The 27,853-nt window shown below is 35.4% G+C and overlaps 2 protein-coding genes across 3 annotated transcripts in view; one reads left to right on the top strand and one right to left on the bottom strand.

The window, feature by feature from the left end:
- The window catches only part of LOC113391350 (uncharacterized), a 52,381-nt gene extending 37,248 nt beyond the window's left edge, over positions 1-15,133 (top strand). Inside the window, exons 3-9 of the mRNA XM_026627284.2 lie at positions 4,578-5,401; positions 6,144-6,268; positions 8,334-8,461; positions 11,540-11,675; positions 12,530-12,636; positions 13,309-13,442; positions 14,781-15,133. Coding sequence (XP_026483069.2) covers positions 4,578-5,401; positions 6,144-6,268; positions 8,334-8,461; positions 11,540-11,675; positions 12,530-12,636; positions 13,309-13,442; positions 14,781-14,880 — 1,554 coding nt within the window. The 3' untranslated portion in view covers positions 14,881-15,133. The remainder of the gene's footprint in view (positions 1-4,577; positions 5,402-6,143; positions 6,269-8,333; positions 8,462-11,539; positions 11,676-12,529; positions 12,637-13,308; positions 13,443-14,780) is intronic.
- Positions 15,134-18,654: 3,521 nt separating this feature from the next.
- The window catches only part of LOC113391386 (cyclin G), a 31,134-nt gene continuing 21,935 nt past the window's right edge, over positions 18,655-27,853 (bottom strand). For both annotated transcript variants that reach the window (XM_026627338.2, XM_026627337.2), the window contains exons 3-11: positions 25,159-25,351; positions 23,835-23,950; positions 23,115-23,242; positions 22,826-23,004; positions 22,520-22,622; positions 22,107-22,216; positions 21,898-22,023; positions 21,259-21,347; positions 18,655-21,057 (exon numbers count right to left, since the gene is read on the bottom strand). In XM_026627338.2, coding sequence (XP_026483123.1) covers positions 20,976-21,057; positions 21,259-21,347; positions 21,898-22,023; positions 22,107-22,216; positions 22,520-22,622; positions 22,826-23,004; positions 23,115-23,242; positions 23,835-23,950; positions 25,159-25,314 — 1,089 coding nt within the window. In that variant the 5' untranslated portion in view covers positions 25,315-25,351 and the 3' untranslated portion in view covers positions 18,655-20,975. The remainder of the gene's footprint in view (positions 21,058-21,258; positions 21,348-21,897; positions 22,024-22,106; positions 22,217-22,519; positions 22,623-22,825; positions 23,005-23,114; positions 23,243-23,834; positions 23,951-25,158; positions 25,352-27,853) is intronic.

The following is a 27,853-nucleotide window of genomic DNA, read 5'->3' on the forward strand; positions in this document are numbered from 1 at the left end:
CATTAATCCTTGAGATCGCTATATATCTTCACAGAAAACTCCAATATTTTTTTAATGGACAAATTTGAGTTTTTCACGTACGACTTCGTAATTTACAGCCTCATAAGGTCGTCATTAGACCATCGAGACAAATATATTTTATCTGTATATTACAGACGAGTATTTGTCACTGTGTCTATTAAACATTATAATATTATATTTTTAATCTGGTAACACTTTTTTGACATATACTCGACGTGGCGGGAAAATTGATTCTCGGTGATGATATAAGAAAACCTAATAAACATAGTCATATTTCTGACTTAATACTAAGTTCTAACACGAGGAATTTTAATCACTGATAATAAAAAAAATTATCTTAATTTAAACCTTCAACTAGTTCATCTGTTAACACCTCCCCATAAAACACTTGGAAGACTTTGGCTTTTGAATCTTAACGTATTTCAGACGCATTATTCGAGAACTACGTTGACAAGAATAAAATATAAAAACTCTGTGTTTGATCGGGTTGTAATCAGAACACGTGATTTCCAAGTATTACAAAATTATACTAATTTAATCTATACTTATCAACTGCCTTCTTTGTATACGTGAAGTTATGACTTCACTTTGTACCCCTTTTTTACCAAATAAGACGCGAACGAATGAAATTTGCACTATTAAAGTTTACGTGGAGAAAGAAAGCGTATACTTTGGTAAAATATGCATTACATTAAAAAAAAAACATTACACACACTACGATACGTTTAACACATACATGTTTATCTACATCATTAGTTCCCAAACTTACTTTTCTCGTGGACCACTTTCAAAATTTTTCTGGTTTCGGTGGACCCCTGCTACTACATTTCTACCACGTTCTTAAGTCGCCAAAAAATAAAAATTATGTCGCTTCTGAGTTTTGTCCCTATATTCCGATAGGTAAAATAAAAACGAAAAATGGGACATTTTATAACACTTTATTTATTAAAAGAATAGAATTACAAGAAAAAATTAATAAGGTAATATAGGTTCAGGTCATAATTTTAATTAATGGGAAGGATGTATTTGATGGAGTGTCAGCAAACGATCAACGTTTGGCTTTATTTTTGTGAGCAATAACCGCAAATCCCCCCGCTCCGTGATGTTTAATTTGCTCCTTTTTTTGTTAAGAGTAGCACTAAAACTCCTTTCGACAAGGTATGACGAAGTATATCCTTGCGATTTCCCACAGGATATTTATCGGGTATTTCTGCTTGCAGCCAAAATGTTTGCTTTGAATTTGATCAAGTTTTATTTTAAATCTGGATCTCTACTTTCTAGGAACTCTAATACGGAATCGAAAACAGAGTAAAATCTCGTTAAGCATGCACCTTTCGACAACCAGCGTACTTCAGTATGTAAGAGCAGTCGTTGGAAGTCTTCACCATTTTGGTCGCACAATTGAGCAAATAAACGCGTATTCAATGCATTGCTTCTGATTTTGTTGACAGCTTTTATTACAAAATGAAGAGATTGGTTCAACCTGTCGCTTAAATATTTTGCCACAAGATGTTGTCGGTGGATTACGCAATTAACAGCTGTAAGTCCTGGTATAATTCTTTTGAGATGACTTATAAACCCACGATATCGCCCGACCATTGCAGGAGCTACGTCTGTTGCCACTGAAATAATGTTTGTAAATGAAATCAATTTTTCCTTAAAAAAATTACTCAGGACATTAAATTTTGATTCGCCTTTAGTGTCAGTCTCCAAAGTTCTGGCAAATAGCAATTCTTCGTGAATTTCTTCCTCCATAATAAATCGGACATATACCAATAATAACGGGTAACGTTGACTCGTCCAGTTGAATAGAAAAATGAGTTTTTTGCAGATGATTGCACAAAAAACTTTCGGTATCAGAGCTCATTTCATCAATGCGTCTTTGTACAGTATTGTTACTTAATGGAATTCTTTTTAGTACGTCAAATGGAGATTTGTGCAAAACAGTTTTTAAAACCTCTTCAACAGCGGGTAAAATTAATTGTTCTCCGATAGTGTGCCGTTTTCCAGATTTTGCTATAAGTAATGAGATATTGTAAGATGCCCGCAAGCCTCGTTACTTTGAGATGTTGAAGCGAACATACTGTGCATGGTGGGTCTCTTCATATTTTTCCTTCAATGTTTGAAAATATTTTAAATCTTTACCTATTTTATCAGTATGACACCTTTTTAGATGATCTTCGAGCTTTGATGGTTTCATAGAGTCATTGCTCAAAACTTTGTTGCATAATAGGCATATGGGCAATTGTTTGTCTGCCTCTGATGGAACAATACCTTATTTCAAATAATCGACACTATATTGTCGACATTTTTTCTTTGCTGTAGACATGTTTCGTGTCAGTTACCAAGTTTTTTTCTAAATATAGGAATCACACCGCAGCCTTTGTCAGCACGCGGAAATAGAATTATGGCTTGTAAAGGGACCAACTAATAAACCGCTAAGACAAATACAGACGTTTTCACAAAACGGTATCAATTTTAAAGTGCCTAATTTACCACTAATTTTTAATAGTACAAATAAAAATTGGTGTACTCAGTATCGAATACTGATCATATTTGTGTAGGAAAATAAATGTCGAAATCCCAAAATTGTCCATAAAAACCTTAACTAACATTTCATCAAGTCAATGAGTTCACGCGCTCCGTGTATTTGCGTAATTTTTTGTCTGCGGCTTCATTGTTAAAACGTGACAAACTGGCATCGAAGCTCAAGCCCCGCTCTTTTCCCGTCGCCCGCGCACCGCTCATTCAGTTCAGTTACTTCAAAATCAATTTAAAATGATTGGGAAATTACTGTTTTATAAAATTAGTAGTTATTTGCAAGAAACATTACAAAATTAATTGCTCTGCGATATTGCTTATTCGGCCTTTTTAGAGAGGTAGTGCTTCACTCGTGAAAAATATCTGTAAGTTACTAAGTTACCTATCTATACAAGCAGTTGAGATCAACCGACTACTACACGTAAACAAAATACTTAAGTACTATAACAAAAAAAGGGTAGGTACTTACTTTTCTCCGGCACTAGCAAATACTGATATAAATTTTCTCACATCTTTTTTTCGAAATTCCGGAAAGAAATAAATGAGTTTGCCTTTGGCATCAAGTATTTATAGTGGTGATCAAGCTCATGTCTAAACAAGCATTAAGCATTGTTGGGCGGATAGCGCTTTGCAAGTCTGTACACGAAATTGTACGTAATATCGAATACGCAAGTTTGGACAAGTAACAGTCGCTTGCCTTATTAAAATATTATCTACTTAGTTAGGTACTTAAAACAATGTAGGTAGGCCCTTATAAAAACTATGCTTACATTTTTGCTCTTTACTATCAAAAGCAGATAAATTTACGTAGACCCCCATTTTTTATTCACGCCTACGTAGACCCCCAGCAAGTCTCCCGTGGACCCCTGGGGGTCCACCTGGACCACTTTGGGAATCACTGATCTACATACTATTTGATATGAAACATTCATAGTTTAAGTATACAAATCATACACGTATCATACACATCGTACACACGTCATGTGTAAGATGAAAATCAATTTTTTTTTTGCATTTGTTTTTTTTATGTAGTAGTAATCTTATAGTTGATCCTCATTTTTCCTACGTATCTTTCGAATCAACGCATCTTAAATTTTACTAGCTGTTGCCTGCGGTAACTTTGCTTAATATAGTTTGTAAAATGACGATTCAAAAGTGCTTGTAAAAGCCTAAAAAATTGAATGTACAGACAGACTCTACAGATTTATATAATAGTACAGATAGATGTAGATTAGCAATGATTTACGGTCGAATTTCGACCAATGGGCGACCCCCAGTTTTAGTGCCTGAAATATGTATTCTTAAGACAATTGACATCGAATTAATAAGTTTTGAGTGTATTATATGCAGCGATGTGGAAGCTTTAAAGCTGATCTCTGGGTGATTTCATCTCATGCGAGTTAGTCAGCTTAAGTTTAACAGTTAATAGGTAGGAGACATAGAAATATAAAACTAATGGAACTTAGACAGTTTACATTCGCGCTGTAAGAAATATTAACCATACCATGAGTCACCAAGCTTGGGAACTAAAATGTTACGTTCCTTCTGTCTGTGGTTACGCTGCCTCACTCCTTGCCTTTCAAATCGGTTTCAATAATACTAAGTAGGGCTGTTTGGCGGCAGAATTGTCTGACGATTGGGTGGTGCCTACTCAAAGAGGCACAAAATTCTTGTAATACTGGCATTTTTAGTATTCGTTTTGAAAGAATGATGATTTCCTCCTGACCGATTTCGGTCACGGTGATATTATGTGTGTGCACTTTTATAATCAGTTGGGACAGCCAACCCGATACGACCGGAAAGAGTTCAGCTTTAACGTGGTCTTGCGCCGGGTTTTACGTTTTTTCCGAGGTGTGTAAATACCAGTAATCAGACTCCGGACTGTTACTGAGACTCTATCGACAGGAAAACTCGATAACTTTATCAGCTCGATCAGAGTTTCGAACCCGGAACCTCGGGATCTGCAGCGACTATTAAAATCAATATTATAACTAATACATATCTTACATTTTCAGATAAACCAGATAAACAAACAGACGTTTTCGGGTGGACAAGTTATAGTGAACGCTAATGCGAGAAGCGAAAACTGTTCCGAAATAGACCTTGCCCTCAAACAAATCGAAATAAACGTAAGAAATTTCGCCCAAAACTCGCAACAGGAACAAGTTGATCGTTGGCAAATCGCTCAAGAATTTATTACGGAAAGTTCCAGAAACGTCGACGACATTCTATCAGAGTTCATCGATCAAGACGATCAAAATATCTCCAATCAAATAACGAATTATGCTTCGAATACTAAAAGCCCCACCCCTAATCCGGTTGAGGAATTCTCCACAGCAAACCATACACACGACTACGATATCGATCTATCGATAATCGATGGCGGGGAATTGGAGAAACCATCGATATTCCCAACTCCACCACGTTCCGAGAACGTCCCCAGCCCCATGTCAGACTCTCACTCCTCTTTTAACCCCATTAATTCTGATTACACACTTTCTCCCGAAACTTCATCGCCAATGTCGAACAGTGATTATGAAAAATATCAAGACATAACACCGTTCGACGAGTACCCGAGCTGTATCACAGATAATGTAGAATTAGATAAGGATGTCACAGATAAGAAAAAAGACAGGACGTTAACGTCATCAATGACAATGAAGCAATTCAAAGATTTGCAGAAAGAGATAGCGAATAATTATTCGAAAAAGGAATGCTGTCAAATCAACAGAAGGCCGTGCAAGGAAATATTCACGGAATATTTGCAAAAGTTGGACATCGAGGAGAGGAAGAATAATTGCCGGAAAATAACGCAATTAGATTTGGAGAACTGTTATGGGTGAATATGATTGTTTAATTTTGGAACGTTCTTTTTTTAAATTGCCTATTAGAATTTTGGGCATTTTTAGATTTTTCTTTGGTCATAATTTCCTTCTTGAATTATGTTTTAGTCGGATTTTGTCGGTTTATGTCGGATGAGCCGTTTTAACGAGTTTTAACGTTTCTTAAAGGGATAGGGAGCCAAATATTTATCAGTTACTTAAACAGAAAATACTGAACAAATATGAAATCTCTTATTAATAGAATGTATTGAAAAAAATCTAAATAAACATTACTAATATTTGACAAATTTGTTAAAAATGTATTTTTTTGAAAAATTTAACAATTCATTAGTTTTCTGTTGTCTCGTGTCTGGATGTTTGTGGTGCCGTCGTTACTTCTGATTTTCCATAACACAAGTGCTTTAGCTACTTACATTGCGATGAAAGTAATGTATGTGATGTCGTCCAATATTTATTTATTATTAAAAAAATAAGGATAATTTGATGAATTACAAAGAAGAAGAAATTTTTAACGAAATAAACTTGCCGTCCAAAAGATTATCCAGTAGTTAAATTCGTTGGCGGTTTTCAAGTCGATACCCAATTTTTTAACGTTTCTCGACAACTCTTTTTCTTGTTATTGGCTGACGTGAAAACTACCCGATCTCATTTTATTGAAAATTTAAATCGGGATCAGTTTAATTTGTAAAGTAGAACTTCTACGCGCACCTTTATTTTAAATTATACTTCTTTTTCCAGAGTTCTGCATTACGTTCTGTTAAACTTGTCAAACGATAAAGATGTCAATTTGAATATGTCTCTATTTATGCTGATCTGTGAGAAAGTCCTCGCTCTGAAGCCGATGCTGTTTGTCGGTAATTTTGGTGAGTGTTTTTTTTTAAATTATATTAAAAAAAAAAAACGAAACGTGTCGCAGGACGATTAAATAATATACGTCATGGAATAAATCTGTTAAAAAATAAATATATAAAAGAGAAAGAGGGAGGAGGGGGGATAACGCTTTCTCCTTACGTTTAAATTTCTGCCAGTTCAGAGTCAGTACAAGTTGAAAGTATGTACTCCCGTGCCTCGGACAGCACGTAAAGCAGTCGGCCCTGCGCCTGAGCGCTTTCCGGTCGTGTCGGATTTGAGGTTTCATCGGATTCCGAGAGTGCAAGTTCGTGCAAAATATGAGCGTAGTTCAAGAACAGCAGAATGGCTAATGTTAAGTTGATATATAGGGCTTTGGGCATGCCCTATGAATCAAGCCCTTTCTCATCCTATAGTATTAAAAAAAAAACAAGGAAGTACAGGCTTTTACAAGCACTTTTGAAACGTCATTTTAAAAAACCATATTAAGTGAAGCTACCACCGGTTCGGAACGTAGATTCTACCAAGAAGAACCGGCAAGAAACTCACTAGTGCTCTTTTCCATCATTTCAAAATACAAAGTTATGTTAGTTAAATTCAATTTTGTATATAATATATCCTGTCTATATAAATGCCGAGATGGCCCAGTGGTTAGAACGCGTGCATCTTAACCGATGTTTGCGGGTTCAAACCCAGACAAGCACCACTGAATTTTCATGTGCTTAATTTGTGTTTATAATTCATCTCGTGCTCAGTGGTGAGGGAAAACATCGTGAGGAAACCTGCATGCGTCTTATATCAAAGAAATTCTGCCACATTTATATCCACCAACCCACATTGTAGCAGCGTGGTGGAATATGCTCCAAACCTTCTCCTCAAAGGGGGAGGAGGCCTTAGCCCAGCAGTGGGAAATTTACAGGCTGTAAATTATGATGAAATGATTTACATATATATATATATATTTTAATATATTCAAGCCGACAATTTCAAATTTCCTAGCCGGAAAATCTTGTATTTTTGAAAAAGTTGGTTTTCATCCTTTTTGTTAGTCTTGGCTGACACCGACTACAAAACTAATAAAAAATGTTACTACATTATATTATCGTAAATCGACTTTTAAGTAGTCTAATATTTTTCATTTTACTTCTGGAGAACTCTAAAAAATATTTTGATCATTGTTTGTTATTCGTAGGTATGTGTTGAGTTAGATTTAAAGTGGGTAGGTACCTCTCGCGTGGTAAACTCATAGATGGTACCCACGTATTGATGAGTAGATAAATTATTTTTTAATGCATCCGAGAAGGACCGACAAGAAATCGGTAGTTAATAATTTTAACGATTTAGAAACATTGTTCGTGTAACCAATAAATATACGTCTATAGGTCTGACGCCATCTTCTAACCTTGTAGTATATTAGCAAACCGAACTTGACATTTGCGTATCTTTTCTAATCAATTTAATGAAACTGTTTTATTTCGTGATAACTTTTAAACATCAATTAATATAAAATCTTTATTACATATTTAATTAGCTAAAAGCTAAATTGAATGTAATTAACATTTTTTTTGTTCAACATTAGGTACAACATTAACAGCCATTAAATTTCCCACTGCTGCGCTAAAGCCTCCTCTAATTTTGAGGAGAAGGTTTTGAGTATATTCCACCACGCTGCTCCAATGCGCATGGGTACACATGTGGCAGAATTTCGTTGAAATTAGACACGTGCACGTTTCCTCAAAACGTTTTCCTTCACCGCCGAGCACGAGATGAATTATAAACACAAATTAAGCACATGAAAATTCAGTGGTGCCTGCCTGAGTTTGAATCCGAAATCATCGGTTAAGATGCACGCGTTCTAACCACTGGGTCATCGAAATTATTTAATTGAACTCAATTTAAAATTTTTATAAAGAATTAAATTATTTAACTCGTTTTGTATAAATTTAAAGTCTGTAATGTGCATGAAATAATTAACCCCCATAAGACTCCCTTCGGTGTTTTTAACAAAGCAGTAATCGTTGCAGGTGCGTCATAATACATTTCCCAAACTATTTTAAACGAATAAAAATTTGTTTACAGGTTTAAGTCTTCTCAAATCAGCTGTACTGAGATGTAACACAAGGCCCCTCTTAACACGATACTTGGTACAGTGCATACGAACCGTAACGCGTACTTATAAACCCGAAAACGACTACGTGTTCTCTGAGGTGAGTTGATCTGTATTAAGATGTAAAGTCAAGTCATATAATTAAATTGGAACAGATTTGTGTTATAAATAGAGATATACTAATCAACTGTTTGTCGTGTACAATATCAAAATCAAAATATACTTTATTCAGGTAGGCTTTTACAAGCACTTTTGAATCGTCATTTAACAAACTATTTAAAGTGAAGCCACCACCGGTTCGGAATGTAGATTCTACCGAGAAGATTTGGCAAGAAACTCAGTAGTTACTCTTTTTCAACATCTGAAAATACAGTCATGACAAATACAGTCAAACAATTATATATGTATGTTGTCTTCTGTCTGGAAGTCAACGAGCGTTAACTCCACGCTTTTTTATCATCAATATAATCTTGTATCGAATAATATGCCTTCTTAACAAATGTATTTTTTACAATTGACTTGAATCTATGAAACGGCAAAGTTAAAAATATCTGCGGAATTTTATTTTAGAAGCGGATAGCATGTAGAGCTATTATCGAATCGCATGGAATATGTTTATCCAATTTGTAGTTCTTACACTGGAATATACTGTATTGTTTATTGTTATATGAATTCTTAAGAAAATGCACCCGAAACTTTATTTCTGTGAAATCTTTGAACATTCTTACAACATTAGACGTCTGGCAAATTTACGATCGTCCAATATAACTCGGGCTTGGACCCGACGTAGTGATATTACATATATATAAAAAAAGTCGACGGTCGAATGGTAAGTGGTCACCACCGCCCATAGACATGTGGCTGTGAAATATCAACCATTCGTCAAATCGCCAATGGTTCAACCTTGGGAACTAAGATGTTACCTTTTGTGATCGTAGTCACACTGGCTCACTCACCATTCAAACCGGAACACAGCAATGCTAAGTATTGCTGTCTGGTTCAGTGAAATATTTAACGTCGAGTTGGCCATAAGATCGACTCTTACGTCGTGACTTACGTCAAGGTCACACACAGGCCTCGTGTGTGGCGCGTGTACTAAACACTTTCAAAATATTGATTAACAGATATTTGTTTTTAATTATATTCTGGATTCACATGATTATATAGATCTCATAAAACTAAACTATAAAATCCAGTGAGTGGGTGGTACCTACAAAGACTGCCACCAAGTTAAAATATATAAAGAAACAAACCAGCCGTCGTCCCATGATACTAAGAGTTATTCTCAGTACAGAGACGAGTTTTAACGGACGCTCTAAGTAAAATAAAAAGCGGCCGAGTCCGAGTCGGACTCGCCCATGAAGGGTTCCGTAGCATAATAACAATGTTTATGATTTATGAAATTAAAAAAAAACTACTTATTATATCTCGTTCAAACCAATTTTGGGTGGAAGTTTACATTGTAATGTACAGTCGGGGTAAGAAAAGGTTAAACCTTAAGATCTATTTTCGTGTGCTCAGTATGAGCAACCTGCTTTACCGATTGAGTATGACGTATTGCGTCGCAATGTCATTATAAGTCGCATCTAGCAAAGAGTATAATAGCTTTTAAAAACTATAATAATAATAAGGAGAAGCCGTCAATCGGGATGACAGTTACCAACTTTTCACGAAACCTCATAGCCCTTCGTGAATGCTCGTGTAACATCGGAGATCAGGACATTGTCTTGTCTCTTATGAAAGAGAGTGCATAGTAGTAATCCTACTTCCTGCTAATATTATAAACGCGAAAGTTTGTGTGTATGGATCTGGCTGATTTCTCTGAGGTATGGATGGATGTTTGTTACTCTTTAACGTAAAATTTACTAAACGGATTTGGATAACATTTTGCACACAGATAGAATATGTACTGGAATAACATATTGAATACTTTTTATACCGGGAAAACATAAAATTTTCGGGAACGCGGGTGGGTTCGAAAATACATCCACTTAGCAAGTTTCAACAGTATAGTTCTTATAGTTTCGAAAAAAAGTGGCTGTGATATACGGACGAACAGAAAGACAGATAGACATGACGACGACGAATCTATAAGGGTTCCGTTTTTCGCCATTTGAATACGGAACCCTAAAAAGGAACCTATAATGGCGAGCTGTCAAATCTGACAGTTCAGTCACATTTCTTACGTATTGCTATAATCAAGCTATCGACTGACACCGCGTGAAACGTCGTCGACTATATAATTTTGGATTGCAGTCATTTTAATTTTAATACCGGTATCGCTCCAAGGTATGACATTCCTCGCTGAATTTAAATATCTGTTTATGAACGAGAATGTCGCGAGGAAACCCGAACGTCGATTCTACATTGATTGTCGTTTTATCGCAAGCGTTTCGATACGAAATCGTTTCCGTTTCGTACTAAAACAATCCAGATACGGTTCAGTGAAAATAGTTATATAATCGAGATCATATTGAACTGTAATTCATACCTAAAGAATAACGGAACCCTTTTAGTAAGTTTCCGACTCCGCAAAGTCAATAAATCATTCTTGGGGCAAGGTATCCGTTTCTATAATAAAATTCCGCAGACAATTTTAACTTTGCCGTTTCATAGATTCAAGTCATTTGAAAAAATACATCTGTTAAGAAGGCATATTATTCGATACAAGAGTATATTGATGATAAAAAAACGTGGAGTTAACGCTCGTTGACTTCCAGACAGGAGACACAACATACATATATAATTGTATTTAACTAACATGACTGTATTTTCAGATGTTGAAAAAGAGTAACTACTGATTTTCTTGCCGGTTCTTCTCGGTAGAATCTACATTCCGAACCGGTGGTAGCTTTACTTTAAATATTTTGTTAAATGACGATTCAAAAGTGCTTGTGAAAGCCTACTTGAATAAAGTATATTTTGATTTGATTTGATTTGAAGTCTGCGCTGTTCATCCGTCTGTCACCAGGCTGTATATCATGAACCGTGATAGACAGTTGAAATTTTCACTGATGATGTATTTCTGTTGCCGCGACAACAAATACTAAAAAACAGAATAATAACAAATTAAACAGACTCTCATACGTGATTCCGACTCGCACTTGGCCGGTTTTATTATTAATACTTTGGCAGTAATAAATTTGTAAAGACAAATCTAATTGATCATATTCTGCAGGTGGACGCACTGGGCGACAGCTTAGTAACGGCGTGCGCACGCGCTGGCGACGAGTGCGCGGACGTGCTCGCGGAGCTCGTGCGTCGCGAGGATGGTGACCAGCCGCTGTTCAACGTGCATCAAGCCAACACAGATGGTCAGTGTCACTTGTAACGAAACGAAATTTTTTATATAGGCTTTTAATATTACACAAATTTTGTACTAAAAATCTTCTTGTTATGTAATTTGTTACAATTTGTTTTTTTTTTTGTACTTAAGTACTAAACAATTAAAAAAATATATATATATTTCATATAAACCTATCTGGTACACGAGTAGCTTAAAACTAACTTAAGTTAACAATTTTGAATGTTTAAAGGTATTTTTTTGTGATATAGATAGGCAAATGGTCCTCCTGATGGTGAGTGGGCACCACCGCCCATAGACTGTAAGAAACAATAACCTTATGTCCCTTGTTACTGCTAAATCACCCTTCAAACCTCAACACAGCAGTACTAAACATCGCTGTTTGACAGTGGAAAATGTGATGAGGTGGTGCCTACCCAGACTGGACTGCCAAGGACCTACAACCAAATGAACACTTTTACGACTGATTCGAGGACATTTTTATTTATATTATTCTCCAGGCAATACAAGCTGCTTAAATCAACTGTGACCTTTGCCATGTATCATAAAAAAAAAGTTTTATAAGAAAGAGACGAAACGATCGTAATAGCGATCGAAATGTGTTGAACATTCGCCTCATCTCTTTCACAGAGACGGGTAACCGTAAAGTTAAAGAGAGACAGGTATGTTTCGTGCGTTTAATCAACGTATTTTGAATCGAATGAAACGATATTCATAGTGTTTCTAGATGTGGTCAACTTCAAGTCGACGTCATCTGATATTCCGATGACATAAGAATTTAGATGTTTTTTTGATTTCGTAAGCGATGAATGAATTGTAAGCTTAAATTAACGCGTGTGATGTCGGTTGTCGGGTGTCGGGCAGGCTACACGGCGCTACACGTGTGCTGCGGCGAGCACAGCGCGCGTACGCCCCGAGCGCACGCACTGCACGTGCTCCTCAAGCACGCGGGCGCCGACCTGTGGCGCGGGGTGAGTCGCACGCACACAACACACACACACTTTACCCGACTACGACTACCTTTTCAACTATTTCCAACTCAATATATGACGTCTATAAAATTTTAGAACTTTTAGGACTAATTCTTGCGCGCTGCCGTGTCTGAATTAACTCAATTGGGTGACATCCTGAGATACCCAGTTGGAACGAAGTTGCTTTTTCTATATATTATATATTGAATAACAGACACACTAAATGAATTAACGTTTGAAAATAATTAAATCATCATCCCCCTGCCCTTATCCCAATTTAATTGGGGTCGGCGCAGCGTGTCTTCCTCCATACATCCCTATCCGACGTCATATCAGAAGTAACATTCTTTCTTTTCATTGGTCGTCTTCCTCTAAATCACTAAAATCACTTGTCACCTAAAATCACAGCGAGAATGAGAGGGATAGAAAATGCTCGCCTTGAGAACGTAGAGTAGGACGCCCTCCCCAGTGGCGTGCATTTGGAGAGGCCTACGTCCAGCAGTGGACGAATATGGGCTGATCATGATGAGAGCGTTTTCCTTACGTAACGATTTCCGTCAGTTCAATCTACCGCGTTAAAGAACTTCGTTCCAAAAAAACGATACGAACTCCTTAAAACTAATTTATATATGTTATAAGAATTGAAGTTTTATTTATAACCAAAAATTGCAGGATATTAAAGGTGGGGACACCCCCCTCCATCTAGCGGTCAACTCCGCCAACTGCGACCTCACAATCATAATGATACTGTTCCTGCATATCGACAGGAAGGAATGGAGGAAACTGGCCCATGTTCAGAATCGAAGGTAAGCCCCTCATCATATATTCTACCGCGCTGCGTAGCGGTGGAATTCTGGTTCGAAGCTGGTGACCCAGTGTAACAGACGCTAGGTTTATGAAATCTTGACTCCCAGATTTTTTGCACATTGATATGCAAAAAACAGACAGGTTTTTTTTTTAATACTACTTATATTTCTAGTCTAAGATATTTCTTTGTGAGCCGATGCCAAAATTTTGACATTTATAATAATGGATTTTATTTTAAACTAGCAACCAAGCCCTGCTTTGCACAGGTGCATTTATTAATAAATAATATAATATCATATTAAATTTATACCCTATAGCTCTCAAGAATGATATAGCTTTCAACCAGTGAAATTATTTTTAGAATTGGTTCTGTAATGTTCACATGTAAGGTCGATTCACAAATAAGATTAAATAGATTAAATTAAATATCAGCTCGCTGTGCACACACACACATACACGTCACCGCGTGCCAATTTTTATATATATTATTTTCCCGCGCTTTCGCGCTGTGTCACTCGAGATGACAGATGCATAAATACACAGATAATATATCCTTACATAATATAAAACAAAGTCGCTTACCGCTGTCTGTCCCTGTGTATGCTTAGATCTTTAAAATTACACAAAGGATTTTGATGCGGTTTTCTTTAATAGATAGATTGATTCAAGAGGAAGGTTTACAAGTATAATACATGCACAATATAGTAGAGAAACACTGATAATTTTAGAGGTTTCTGAAGTGATGTCGTAAATGAACACATTTTTTGCGCTTACGTTGCAAACGCTGGCTGAACCCTACGAGATAGATCAAAATAATGTACTACAGTATTGTAAACCTTATAAAGGTCTTCAAAATGTCCGCGATGGTATATGTCTATCTCTTAGGGATAACACAATAACCATTTTTTATCCTTTACTTTTTACGAGAAATAATGGCTTATTTTCGAAGCGATTTAAGCAATACAGCATTAATCCTTATCCAATTAAGTATCTTAAATACATTGTACATTTAATTTAGATCAATATTTCCCTTCACAGCGTGTAATTTAAATGAATATTTCCGAAGATATTACAGATTTAAAACGCAAGGACATAGCGGTTTGTTTAATGACTGAAAAACTGTGAACGTTGTAAGACATGCATATATATTTAGAATCAGCATTCCACCCTTGCGAAGCCGGGGCGGGTCGCTAGTTTCCATATAAAATATAAATCTAATACTAATTAATATTTTACTGAAGATCTGTGTACACTAAAGTTTTATTATCAAACATTAAAATTTTACGATTTTAATGTTAGTATATATAATGATTAATTAATTGTTATTAATTTTACAGCTCCGTCAATCCTTTGGAATACGCCCGATCAGCGATGAAGTCCACATCACGGCAAAACTATCCCGTTGAAGTTCTAGATTTTCTCAAGAAATGCCGTTAAAAATGAATTTATAACGATAAATAACTTTAAAATAAATATTTTTTACGAAACTAAACTGTGTTTTTCATAAAATTATAAGGAATTTAGAAATTAGAACGTCAATAAATTTATGACATCAATGACATTCGAATTTAAGCAAAATGGCGCGCTGTCAATATTTTTTCGTTATTTTTTTTTTATTAAAATAAGATTAAGGTATAATTAACAAATTTAGATTTTAGTTTCCTACGGATAAGATATTTTAGTTTTTCTATTATGGCGAAGTCTTTGTTATTTTTTAAATGATTAATGATAAGATTTATATTTACTTTTAACAAAATGTGTTGTGATTATTTAAAGAATTACAACTCGATGGACACGAATGCTTTTTTGTAACTTTTTTTAAAATTATTCAGAAAGGTAAATCAGATTGAAATCCTCATATTGCAACTTTTTTTTAAATTGTATAATTATTGAAAACACAGCATAGTTGTATGTGCTATTATATAAATATATTATAAGAAATATGCTTAGTTTAGTTATAAACTTAGATAGTTTAACATTAAACGATAATTTACATATTAAAATATATTGAAAATTCGACATTAATTTGATCTCCGTAGTTTTGTTTTGATCTGATACATAATTATTCTTGTATATATAATATTTGATAACGTTTACAACAATGAAAGTTTTCTTTATTTCAAGTGTTGCCAGTTACATTAATTATTTATAATTCATCAGTTAGTACATACTCCATATACAACAGAAGTTTTTTTTTTTAATTCGTCGAAGGTTTTCCAATTTCAACTATTGTAAACTTTTTAAATAAATTATGATGTGATCTTTGTTTCCACCGACATTTTCTTAGTTCTTTGGCGGTTATATGCATAGTAATAGTAATTAATTAAATCCGCATGCAACTTTCGTTGAAGAAAAAACGTTCGAACGCTGTGCAACGTTGTCATATGGCAACGTTGCACAGCGTTCGGTTATTATTATAAGCACTGGTGATGCAGAAATTATTATTAATTAATGTTCATAAAACAACAAACGAATTGTTTATATTAAGATAAGAATTAAAAGTTGTAAATATTTTATATTTTATTTTTAAATTTGTACATTAGTTTTAAAAAAAAAAAATTTTGCAAAAACAATAAAGTTGTCACACTAATTGATTTTTATAAATGTTAATTATTGTTAATGTCTAATAATAATTTTAGTTTTATATAAGATATTTTTTTTTGTCATAACATTTTGGCGCCATTTTTTGCGTCACTGACATTTTTTCTCTATGGAATGAAATACTTTCTTTTTTTTTTCATAATAAGTTCATTTAACTAGTCCCGAGTAAATAGTTAAAGGTTTTAATATAAATATAAAATTAAAAATTAGGACGCGACTTTCTTTTCCTTACAATATTTTTTAAGGATAATTGTAAAAAAAAATGAATTGAGTTTAAGTTTCAACGGTATTCGATTATGATTGTGTGAGTTATATGTATATTTTGTCACAATATTTAAATTGAAAATAAAATACACTAGATTTTCAATTATTTTTATTGATTTACATATTCTGTTTTATAACAATAAATATTTTGTTTATACGTGTTTTTTTTTTAATCAAATTATTCGATAACAGAATTCACCTTCATTTAAATCTGATTATAAGGAGAGGTTACTGACTAACTTTTCATGTTAAGTAATAATTATTAAAAATGAACTTAACTTCGCAACTTATATGAGCCGGTGCGTGTTGTTGGAAGAGAAGGGCGGAGTTTGCTTAAGTTTTAATGAGCCAACTGAAAAAGTACTAATTGCGAAGTAAATTCTCCATACTTTTTGCCTTAAGTATCATTTAGATTAAGACGTTAATTATTATTAATAAAAAAAAATCTTAATGAATACCAGTGTCAAAATGTAACGCATACTTGGATCCGACGTCGTTTCCAGGGAACCAAAATCAAAATCTACTTTATTCAAGTAGGCTTTTACAAGCACTTTTAAATCGTCATTTAACAAACTATATTAAGTAAAGCTACCACCGGTTCGGAATGTAGATTCTACCGAGAAGAACCGGCAAGAAAATCAGTAGTTACTCTTTTTTAACATCTAAAAATACGGTCATGTTAGTTGAATACAATTATATATGTATGTTATATATCCTGCCTGGAAGTCAACCATTTGCATGATGCCATCATCAGCACTAATTCCCCAATAAGAGTAGGAATGTCGATTGTGATAAGATCAGCCTGTATTGTATAAGGGTCATATTCAGAAAAATTGTAATTTTAGTATTGTCGTAATGTCCAGCAGCGATTTTTATCCTTTTAAGCCTCAACTGCTATTTTTTATATTTTTAACCTGTTATATGCTTACTTGTGCCTAAAAAAAAAAATTATTGAAACATCTGATAAAGCTCAATAATATATATTAAAAAAGACAAAACAAGCATTGCATAACTGTTTCATACAAGTAATCAATGTCCACATTCTTGGTGGTGATTCTATAAAATATATATTAAGAAAACTATTACGTTAAAATTCAAAATGTATTTTTTTTTAATTTGTTTTTAATTGTAAAAAAAAAGCTAAATAAATAAGGAAATTCTAATACAATTAGTCAAATGAACCTCCCATGTCACCAGTGCACTGCTACTACAAAGCCAAATAATTCAACTTACTTGGTGGTAGGGCTTTGAGTTCCGGTCTGAAGGGTGAGTGAGCCAGTGTAACTACAGGCACAAGGGACGTAAAATCTTAGTTCCCAAGGTTGGTGGCGCATTTGCGATGTAAGGTATTAATATTTCTTACAGTGCCATTGTCTGTGGGCGGTGGTGACCACTTAACATCAGGTGGCCCATTTGCTCCTCCGCCTACGTTTATCATTAAAAACTGCAAATTGGACAGATATAAACGTTTGAATAAGAGATGAATAACATAACATAAAACATAATCAGCCTGTAAATTTCCCACTGCTGGGCTAAGGCCTCCTCTCCCGTTGAGGAGAAGGTATGGAGCATATTCCACCACGCTGCTCCAATGCGGGTTGTTGGAATACACATGTGGCAGAATTTCGTTGAAATTAGACACATGCAGGTTTCCTCACGATGTTTTCCTTCACCGCCGAGCACGAGATGAATTATAAACAAATTAAGCACATGTAAATTCAGTGGTGCCTGCCTGGGTTTGAACCCGAAATCATCGGTTAAGATGCACGCGTTCTAACCACTGGGCCATCTCGGCTCAGAGATGAATAATTGCACCGTTTATTCGCTTCAGCTTTTTCCGCGGCGCGACCTGTGTCAACGCATGTAACGCTGCGGCGTCGAGCGCCGAAGTCGTTACCAGAGAACCAGTGTCAGTCCATTGCCATCATTACGACTACCACATGGTGACATTAGTCCATCCGGTCAATATTTAGTAGTGCTCTTATAGTCTTTTGTAAAACATTATTATACCGTTTGGAAGCTTTGCCTCGGTCTGCATATATTTCAAATAACGGTTTTTGTAAATAGTCAAATTCAATTATTAAAAAAATAAAATCCTAGCTATGTAATTTAAACGGTAGTTATCTCACGTTTTGCTTTATTAACAAATTATTAAAAAAAAATTTCTTCCTTTTTTTTTTAATTCCTTTTATCATAGAATCTTCGAGATACCAATATTTTTCTAATAAATATTTCTAATACCAATAGGACAAATTCAAACATCTTGACGTGGCTGTTTACTCCTATAACGTAGTCAGAAAAAAGTAAGTGACAGAAAAATAGGCGGGAAATAAATAAAACAAAATGTCAAGAGTCGTTACTTTTGTTTTTATTCTCTAATTCGAGATTTCAATATTTTCACTTCACAAGACGCGTTACAATAAATTATAACACAATTAAAGTTCATGCACACAATCTACAATTCTTTATTTAAATGCAAAGAGACAAATGAATACTTTTACTTTGTAATAGTTAAAATGAAAACTCTGATATAAAATCTCATTAATAATATTATGTTAGAAAATGGAGAACGATTCAGCGACTAAGTGAACCATTTTTGGCAAGAGTTTGAGCGATATTATTATATTGAAAAAAATATTATTATTGTAATATAAAGCACTATGGTCCACTTTCATTGCAACGGATTACATGTCAAATAAAAAAAAACTACTTTACTTTTTTTTTTTTAAATAACTATAGAAAATGATCAAAGGAATTGACAATTCGATCCTAAATACATTTTTTATTATTAAAATAAATCGGATACCAAGATTTTTATCTATTAGTATTTAGTTGAAAGAAGAAAGGGTGTAGATTTGACTATGTAATATTAAATTCTTCCGTTTGTCAAGAGATGAGTCATTTATATTTGTACAATCGTAATTATTTAAGACAATATTATTCATAAGACGTTTATCACAGAGTACAATGATGTCAGAGGTAATATAAATCAAATTATTGAAACGGAAAGAACATTTATCTGGCTATCTTAAATTACATTATTTGTAAACGCACCTTTCTGAAAATATTTTGTATAACAAAAAAAGAAAAAACACACTACACATTTTTTTTTGCTTTTTTGTTTAAATTACTGTTATACTACGAAAAATTATGTGAGATCAATTTTTTTTTTATTTTTTTAAATTTGTAATTTTTTTTTTTTTTCATTTATCGATTTATAACTAGATATAAATGAAATGAATTACAATATTTTAAAGGAAATATGAATACACGATAATTTTGAAATCCCAACGATATATTAATGAATAATTTCAAATAATTTATTAGAAACTCGTGGAGTTAGTCAGTATAATAAAGAAGTATAATATATTATAATTAACTATTTTACTAACTATATAATATCATAATACTAAGTTATTGATTGATAATTACAAGAAAAAATTCGGTGGATTTTTTTTTTACTTTTTTTTCTTACGTTTCATTCACTCATTCTATGTGACACATTTAAACACTTACAACTATAAAATATGGAATATTTTTTTTTCGTTTTTACAAAAATCATCACAGTACGAAAGCTATGGACCGGGCGAGAGCAACGCTCTTTCCCGCCAAAACTATTTTTTTTTTTCTTAAAAAGTAAAAAATTACATTAATAAAGCTCTGGGTTCTGATAAAAATGGCGGTAAACCAGCCTTGCTCTCGCCGATGTTAAAAAAATCTTACAAAATAACGCTCGATTCATAAACATACAACACCACCGCGCAAGACAAGAAAACCTATCACTATCTCCCACAGCACAGAATGCTGTATGAATATGGCCTCTTTAAATTTCGAACTGATGAATCTATAATCACACTAATATGCCTCGCGTATTTTTTTAAATGACCAAAAAAAAACTCGATTCATCCCAATCCCCGGAATAAAGCTACGCTTACACATGTACATTTCTTTTTTTTAAATTTATAATTTGACCCAAAAATATTAAAAATGTTTATTTGTATTTTTATTTCACAAGACCAATATACTTATGTAACCGTAGTTTTTTTTAAGCGGATCACGTAATTTTGACTCGACGCAAAAGTGGGATCCCAACAAATAATATTTCGCTATTATTTTAAAATTTAACTAAGACTAATTATTAGACAATGGCAATAATGTTATTATTGTCATATATTACACATTATATGGCCATGTGAGATGTTCCAGTAAAAAACTTTTCATTTGAGAAAATTTTATTTATAATAAGAATTATTATGAATAAAAATATGCCTGTCTTGCCTTGTAAAATTATGAATAGCTACCGTTTTTTTTGTTTTTTTTTTTTTATTTTAAAGCAAGGACTCTATATCATACAGCCATTGTACTTAATGAAAATGATATTATGGCTTCCGTTTTCCCGTTTTCTACTGTTTTCCTGAGTTCTGAACAATAAGTAGTCGAGTTTTCCTCCGCAGTATTATATTTCTTCATTGCTTGCGACGGTCGATAGATGTTCAGTAGTTAATGATCTTAATTTTTCTACCTAATTTGTCTTCTCACCAGGCAAAAGTAGCAGGTTATTCAGCTTTCACACCGTTATTTCTACTTTTTTTTATTTTACTTTTTCTTCTCACCGAACAAAGGTAGCGATAGTTCAGCCTTCGCGGTTAATTGTTATTGTTTATGTTTCAGTTGTCGCAGTAGACGGGTAAGACGGGGCTCCGCGGCCAGTCCGAGGTCTCTTCGTTTTCGCTGCTTTCGCTTCCTGTTCTGCAAGAAAATATAAATTTACTTTGTCGCCTGTGTAACCCATCTGTCTATTGGCTTAATCGTGAATCTGACCATCACAGCTAACTTTCTATCAGAGACAAGTTATTACTTTTTATTAATTAATGTCACTTAAAATGGAACAACGAATATTACATGACATCGTATAGTTCAAGTCGAACGTAGAAACTCGCGTTACGTTACCTGGTGCGTTTTGGAGTTACGTCGACAGCGAAGTGTTGCTCCTCGATTGTCGGCAGTAGAGACGTCAACCGATCGGTTGGACGAAGTACCTTAAAGGAAAAAAATATTTTTATAAATAAAATAGACCTAGTAGAAATTCGAAAAACAATATTTTTAAAGATAAAAAAAAAATGCTATCTAGTTAAAATTTATCTCGCATTATATATAAAAGTAGCCAGGTATAATGGTCACGTGGTACCAACTATCTATATTCTATCTGTGCAGTACAAGTACAAATAAATAACACTGGAGACATCATAGTCAAAATTAAATTTATTTTATTTATTTCATAAGCAATATTGTTTCATCATGTACATTGTACATGATAAAACAATATTGTATAGTCTACATGGCAACACTTTCTTATAAATAACCACTAATTGCTGTTAAAGGTAATCAAATACCCTAAGAAAATTCCACTGTAGTACCGTTTTAGTAGTGAATTTTCTGTTTAAGCATTTTTAGAAACTTAACTATATTTTGCTAAAACCTAAAAAAATGGTTTTACGAGTAAAACTTCTAACGGAACTCCGACAGGGTCGGAGGGGAATGAAACATTGTGCGTTGTGACGGCGGCCAGCACCGCAAGCCCCCGCGTACCTTGAGCGTGCGCTCGGAGAGCCTCCACACGAGGCGCTGTCGGTGCGGCGCTGCCTGTCTCGCCTCGTAGCGCGCGAGCACGGCGCGCACGTGGGTGCGCGTGCTGAGCAGAGACGCGTCGGACATCTGGGGGGGAAGTCGCTCATTAGTATTGCGACGTTACAACATCGGTCACCTCCCAAACGAACCGCAGCGGCGTCAACACTTACGTTGCAGTGAGCTTGCAACTGCGCTGCGAACTCGTAGAGATAGTACGCGTCGTCCGGTAACGGAGCTCCGCCCTCCGTTGCTTTGCGACTGTACTCCACGAGATGTTTCTCTGTAACAGTAAACATTTTTAATAAGGTATTATTTAAAATACGATTTTCTTATGCAAAAAGAGCGCCACAATCCAAGACAGAAACAAAAAAAAATTGGTTATTACTACGTCGGTACTGTAAGCGTCTTGAAATTTAAGTACTGCAAAAAAGCCTTCTATTTATTATTTATGTCGGCTAAACCATTAAATTGATTTATAAAGGTAGTCTAGGGTCTCACAACGTTAGCACGTATATTACTGGGGGTGATTTTGGGAGGAGGGCAATGTCTAGCAGTGAGTTAGAATTTATGAACACCACTGTACCTAGTTGATGGTAAACTAGAACAAGCGCCAGTTCGCTGGTGCGAGCGTTGACACACTCAGCGTCGCACACTGCTATCTCCAACAGGTTGATCAGTTCGCTTTCCTGTAACAAATTACAATATCAAACATTAGTAATGTTAAGCCTGTTTACCTAGTGGTAGGAATTGGTGAGAACCCCGTCTGATGTCTATGGGCTGTGATGGTCCGTTCCACCGGGTTCCAAGATCTCCTCAACTTTCGTTCCAATGCCACTCGGGTCTTGCACGACTAACGTGACGCAACGCAACGCAACAGCGCGACACCCACCGGCAGAGAGCAGTGCGGGAGCGCCAGCGACTCGGCGGCGGCGACGACGAGCGCCCGCAGCAGGCGCGCCCAGTGCAGCGCGCTCACCGCGCAGCGCTCGGCCACCGCCAGCTTGTCCGCGATCACGCGCGACATGCGCGCCACGTCGCCCGCCGTGCACGCCGACTGCGACACCGACACTGCGGACGCACATCGCACATTACTTATATGTTACATTTCAAGAAGAACACTTTGCTCAATGTTACTCCATTAAGGATCGTATAGCTGATAAATATGGACACCAACATACCTAACTCCTCGACGGTCACGTTGCGCGGCTGCTTCTTCGTATCAGCGTACTCGTCTATTGCGATGTTCATGCAGGACACGGTGATGCAGGGCACGTGGCACGGACGTACTTTCATTTTCGTTAGAAAACTGAAAAATTAAACGTAGAAAACAGATTTATTGACAGTCGATTTTGGTCTTCATACCTTCAGACTTATCTTAAGAATTTACGTTACAATGTTTTTTATACCAGAGTTTAGTTTTAAAACATCCCCGCAACAAACAGAGCTGATATCAGGTTAATACGACTCAAACGCCATCTACTGTATTTATACGGTTATTGTACTATAACAGAAACCTTCGTGCAAGAATTACTTGACGGTTCTTTTTTTTTATTTGGTCTTATTAACTTAGACATGATCACTGTAAAAAATAAATAACAGATGTCTGACGATGTTATGTCCCTTGTGCCTGTAGTTACACAAGCCACACACCCTTTGGCGGTGTGCGAGCGAGTGTCCACCTACCCAGATCGGTTAGCATACATCCCCACCACCGAATGCATCTCAAATTCCATGTATAGAACCAACATTGTCGATGATAAACTTACATTTAATTCCATACTGTAATTTGATTTGAATAAATAAAATTTGACTATCTAACCACCATAAAAACCTTTTCAGAAGTCAATTCATCTCAGACAGACAAGCTAACATCAATTATAGACTTGACGAGAACTCACCGATCAAAGAGATTGATAGCGCTGATGAGAATGTCCGCCGGCAGGTCGAACCACACTTTCAGACAGCGGAGCACGTGCGCAGCGCCGTCTCGCGCTCCAGTCGTAACTTCACCATTCTGGGGATGATAATTAATATTAGAACCACATAATTGTCCACCACAAAGGAGTCATCTGATCTCACCCCCTCCCATCACCTAGCATTAACGATATAATGATTCGGCTGCAGAACGATGCCCACCGATGGATCTATAGTTTATAAAATAAAAATGACGTTTTGAGTGACGTCAAACTCGTTACTGGAGCTTTGGAAGTGAAATTAAAATGTATATAAGTAGTTAAGTTAAAATTTTGTATTATAAATAGAGATATATTAATCAAGAACTGTTTGTAGTGTAGTGTGTTTAGTACAATAAAGCAGAGTCATTAGCAAGACGCACGGAATACGCACATCTAAAATTTGTTTAGTGTAACAGGAAGAAGAGAACTCCCTCTTCGTTTGGGTCATACAAGACATTACGTCCATGAATATGTATCTAATCGATATTCAAGGTAAAAAACTTAAAGATATTTATATTAGAAGATACGGATGAAACCGTTGCCAATAAAAGAGCCCATAAGACGCCATTCGTTTAGAATTTCACAATAAACCGTTACAATGGCGACCACTACGAATGAATTTGCATATTTCGTGGATTACGTAAAATACAATACGAATATTTCGTACGTACGGACGCCATTTTAGCATTGAAGACGCAATCTTAACGTACATCGTGAAAGGCGAGTCAATTGTTATTTCGTACGTCGTACAGTTTTATAATTAAACGAAATGAGGTGACCCAGTGTCCTAGAAGACGTGAATTTCAACCGAAAACTATGAATGCTAATACTACTGATTTTCATTGATTGGTGTTTTAATTCTCGTGCTCCGAGATAGATAACATCGTGAAGAATTCTGCACGTGTAGGATGAAATTTTGCGACACGTGCTCTCCTAAAAAGGTCTTTGCCCAGATATTGGATATTCAAGACAGATTTTCGTCGCAAGGACTACGCAGGGGATAATAGTAGTACATATATGTGCACAGGGCCTGATTTAGAAATCTTTATGTCCTGGGGCAACAAGGGCGCCCTATTATTTTCCAAATATATCGAAAAAAAAATCTTGTACATTACTTGGAGTCGGTGATATCCTCCAAGAAATATTCCGCGTTAGGGGGTATGTTTTTAGATGTATATAGCACCTATAGCACTAAGAAATAATGAAACTTTCTACCAGAGATTAATTTTCACACAAACATAGCACAGCCCGAAAAATCTAAACTCACCTCGCCGTCAGTCGGCAGACAGAGTCTCGGCTGAAACTTCGTCTCCAACTGTAGGTATTCGTTGAGCGTGGTGTATAGATGCCTTATGTCGGCACGGCCAGACGACGTCGACGCGCCAGCTTCAGCATCCGGGTGACCCGCGCCCGATCTCAACATTATCGGGCTTTGGTGCGAGCAGAGGGTGAATCGGCACCTGTTTAATAGTTGAAAACTTTAATAAGATACACAAGTAAGTTAAACGAGTTTATTATAAGAATAAAAACAAAAGAACATCTACATTGTATACAAAAACATGTAATCATTCTGTGCACGTGTGTGTCAATGAACTCCGAAACAGCTGACTGCCGATTCAGATGTAATTTTTTTTTTTGTATTTATGAGGGATTTAAGTAGTCGTTACGAGTTTTTCTTAGTAAATAAATAAATTAAATAAACACTCTTCGTTCGTACGAATCCGGTCGGGAAAGTAAGTGTCAATATTAATTTAAAAAAAAACCGTTATAAGGCTCAGATAAAATAAACGATAAATTATATTTGTTTTAAAATAACAATTTTCATATAAACACGTCGATAACAACAAATAATATGCAAAACATCACGGGCGCAATTACATCGGGCACATTTACTAATTAAAAACGCATGAAGGGTACATCACTGAATCACTTAGTTCTACGAACAAACCGACAATTAAATAAATAATAAAATACACCATATTTCATACCAAACGTGAGTGAGCCAGGGTAGTTACAAACTTTAACGTATAAATAACCCGAACAAGTCGAAAATCATAATAATCTTTCATTATTTTAGGAAAAAAACACATCTATTTTTGGAATAATTATAAAGATCTGGGCTAGCGTTTATGTTACATGAATCTATTGGATAACATGGCTATAGTTATGTCTATCTCTCTCTATCCGTCTCTCTCTCTCTAATCCCAATTTATAAAGGCACAGATAAACAAAGCTCGCTTCGAAAGTAAATAATTATTCTTATAACACATGTTGAGTTCATTGAACCATCTATACTAGTATTACAAACATCAAAGTAACTCTGTCTGTCTGTTGCTATTGCACAGCGAAACCACTGAATCCAATTTGATCATATTTAATACTAGCTGTGCCCGCGACTTCGTGCGCGTTTGAATTTAATAAAAAAGCGCGACTTTATTTTTATTTTACGTATAATTCTAAAATAAAAGTAGCCAAGTTACTCCTTATTACATCAGCTATCTGCCGGTGAAAGTCCCGTCAGAATCGGTCCAGCCGTTCCAGATATTAGCCGGAACAAACAGACAGACAGACAGACAAAAATTGTAAAAAATGTTATTCTGGTATATGTACCGTGTATCATATATATGGATTTAGTAAAACGCGGTCATTTTAATATTACAAACAGACACTCCAATTTTATTATACGTATAGATGAAGCAAAGTTTGAACCTCAAGGACAAAGGTTAATTTTTATACCTAATACCTGACGAGCAAAACCTAAAACGCAAGCGAAGTCGCAGACGAGAACTAGTTTCCGATGAATGAATACGAATTTAAACTTTGATAGTCTGGAAAAATTGTTCATGATGATTGAAATGATGATACTAGACCACTACACATAAAACGTATACCAAACGACGCAACTCGATCCCAGACAAAATTTAAACAATTTACGCGACAAGCTGGAATACCATTCATTCAAAAACAATTCAAAACTTTTCCATACCGTATCTGATAATATTTTTTTTTCATAGCCATCACGATACGACTTCTCAACAACGGTAGATAAAACATTACCATAATCGGTGACGAGACTTCCGTATACATAATCAGCCTGTAAATTTCCCACTGCTGGGCTAAGGCCTCCTCTCCCGTTTGAGGAGAAGGTATGGAGCATATTCCACCACGCTGCTCCAATGCGGGTTGGTGGAATACACATGTGGCAGAATTTCGTTGAAATTAGACACATGTAGGTTTCCTCACGATGTTTTCCTTCACCGCCGAGCACGAGATGAATTATAAACACAAATTAAGCACATGAAAACTCAGTGGTGCCTGCCTGGGTTTGAACCCGAAATCATCGGTTAAGATGCACGCGTTCTAACCACTGGGCCATCTCGGCTCGACATATACAATATAATATTACTGTATACGTAATAACGACGATGGTGAGATTAAGTAATCTAAGGCGTAAGTCACACCTGCGCGACCAAGCGAAAGCAAACCCAAAATGCTAATTAATTTATTTTCTAATTAACTCTTTATTGTTTCAATGCACTTCATAAAACTTTCACTAATTTTTCTGAATGGTAGGTAGCACGTTGGGAGGGCGATATAATTAAATATGCAGGGATAACAGGGCAGCGGATGGCGAGCGACAGACAAAAATTGAAAGACATGGACGAGGCCTTTACCCAACACTGTCCGTCCAAGCTAACCTGACTTTGTTCACATGACATTATTACTATTTATGAAAATTTATAATTTCTGACGTTAAACATATCGACTCGATTAAACTAATTAATTTAAATTTTAATTAGTATTACATCATTCGACTACGAAAGGAAACAATATTTTAATTGCAAATTGGGTTTGATAATTAGGCTATTTTGTTTATTTATCAATGTTTCTTAACGTATCCAAACTCCAATAGGAATATAGATAAACAAACTTTAAATTAACGTATTTCATAATTCGCTAAT

Source organism: Vanessa tameamea, chromosome 31 (genome assembly GCF_037043105.1).
Source record: "Vanessa tameamea isolate UH-Manoa-2023 chromosome 31, ilVanTame1 primary haplotype, whole genome shotgun sequence".
Lineage (NCBI taxonomy): Eukaryota > Metazoa > Arthropoda > Insecta > Lepidoptera > Nymphalidae > Vanessa > Vanessa tameamea.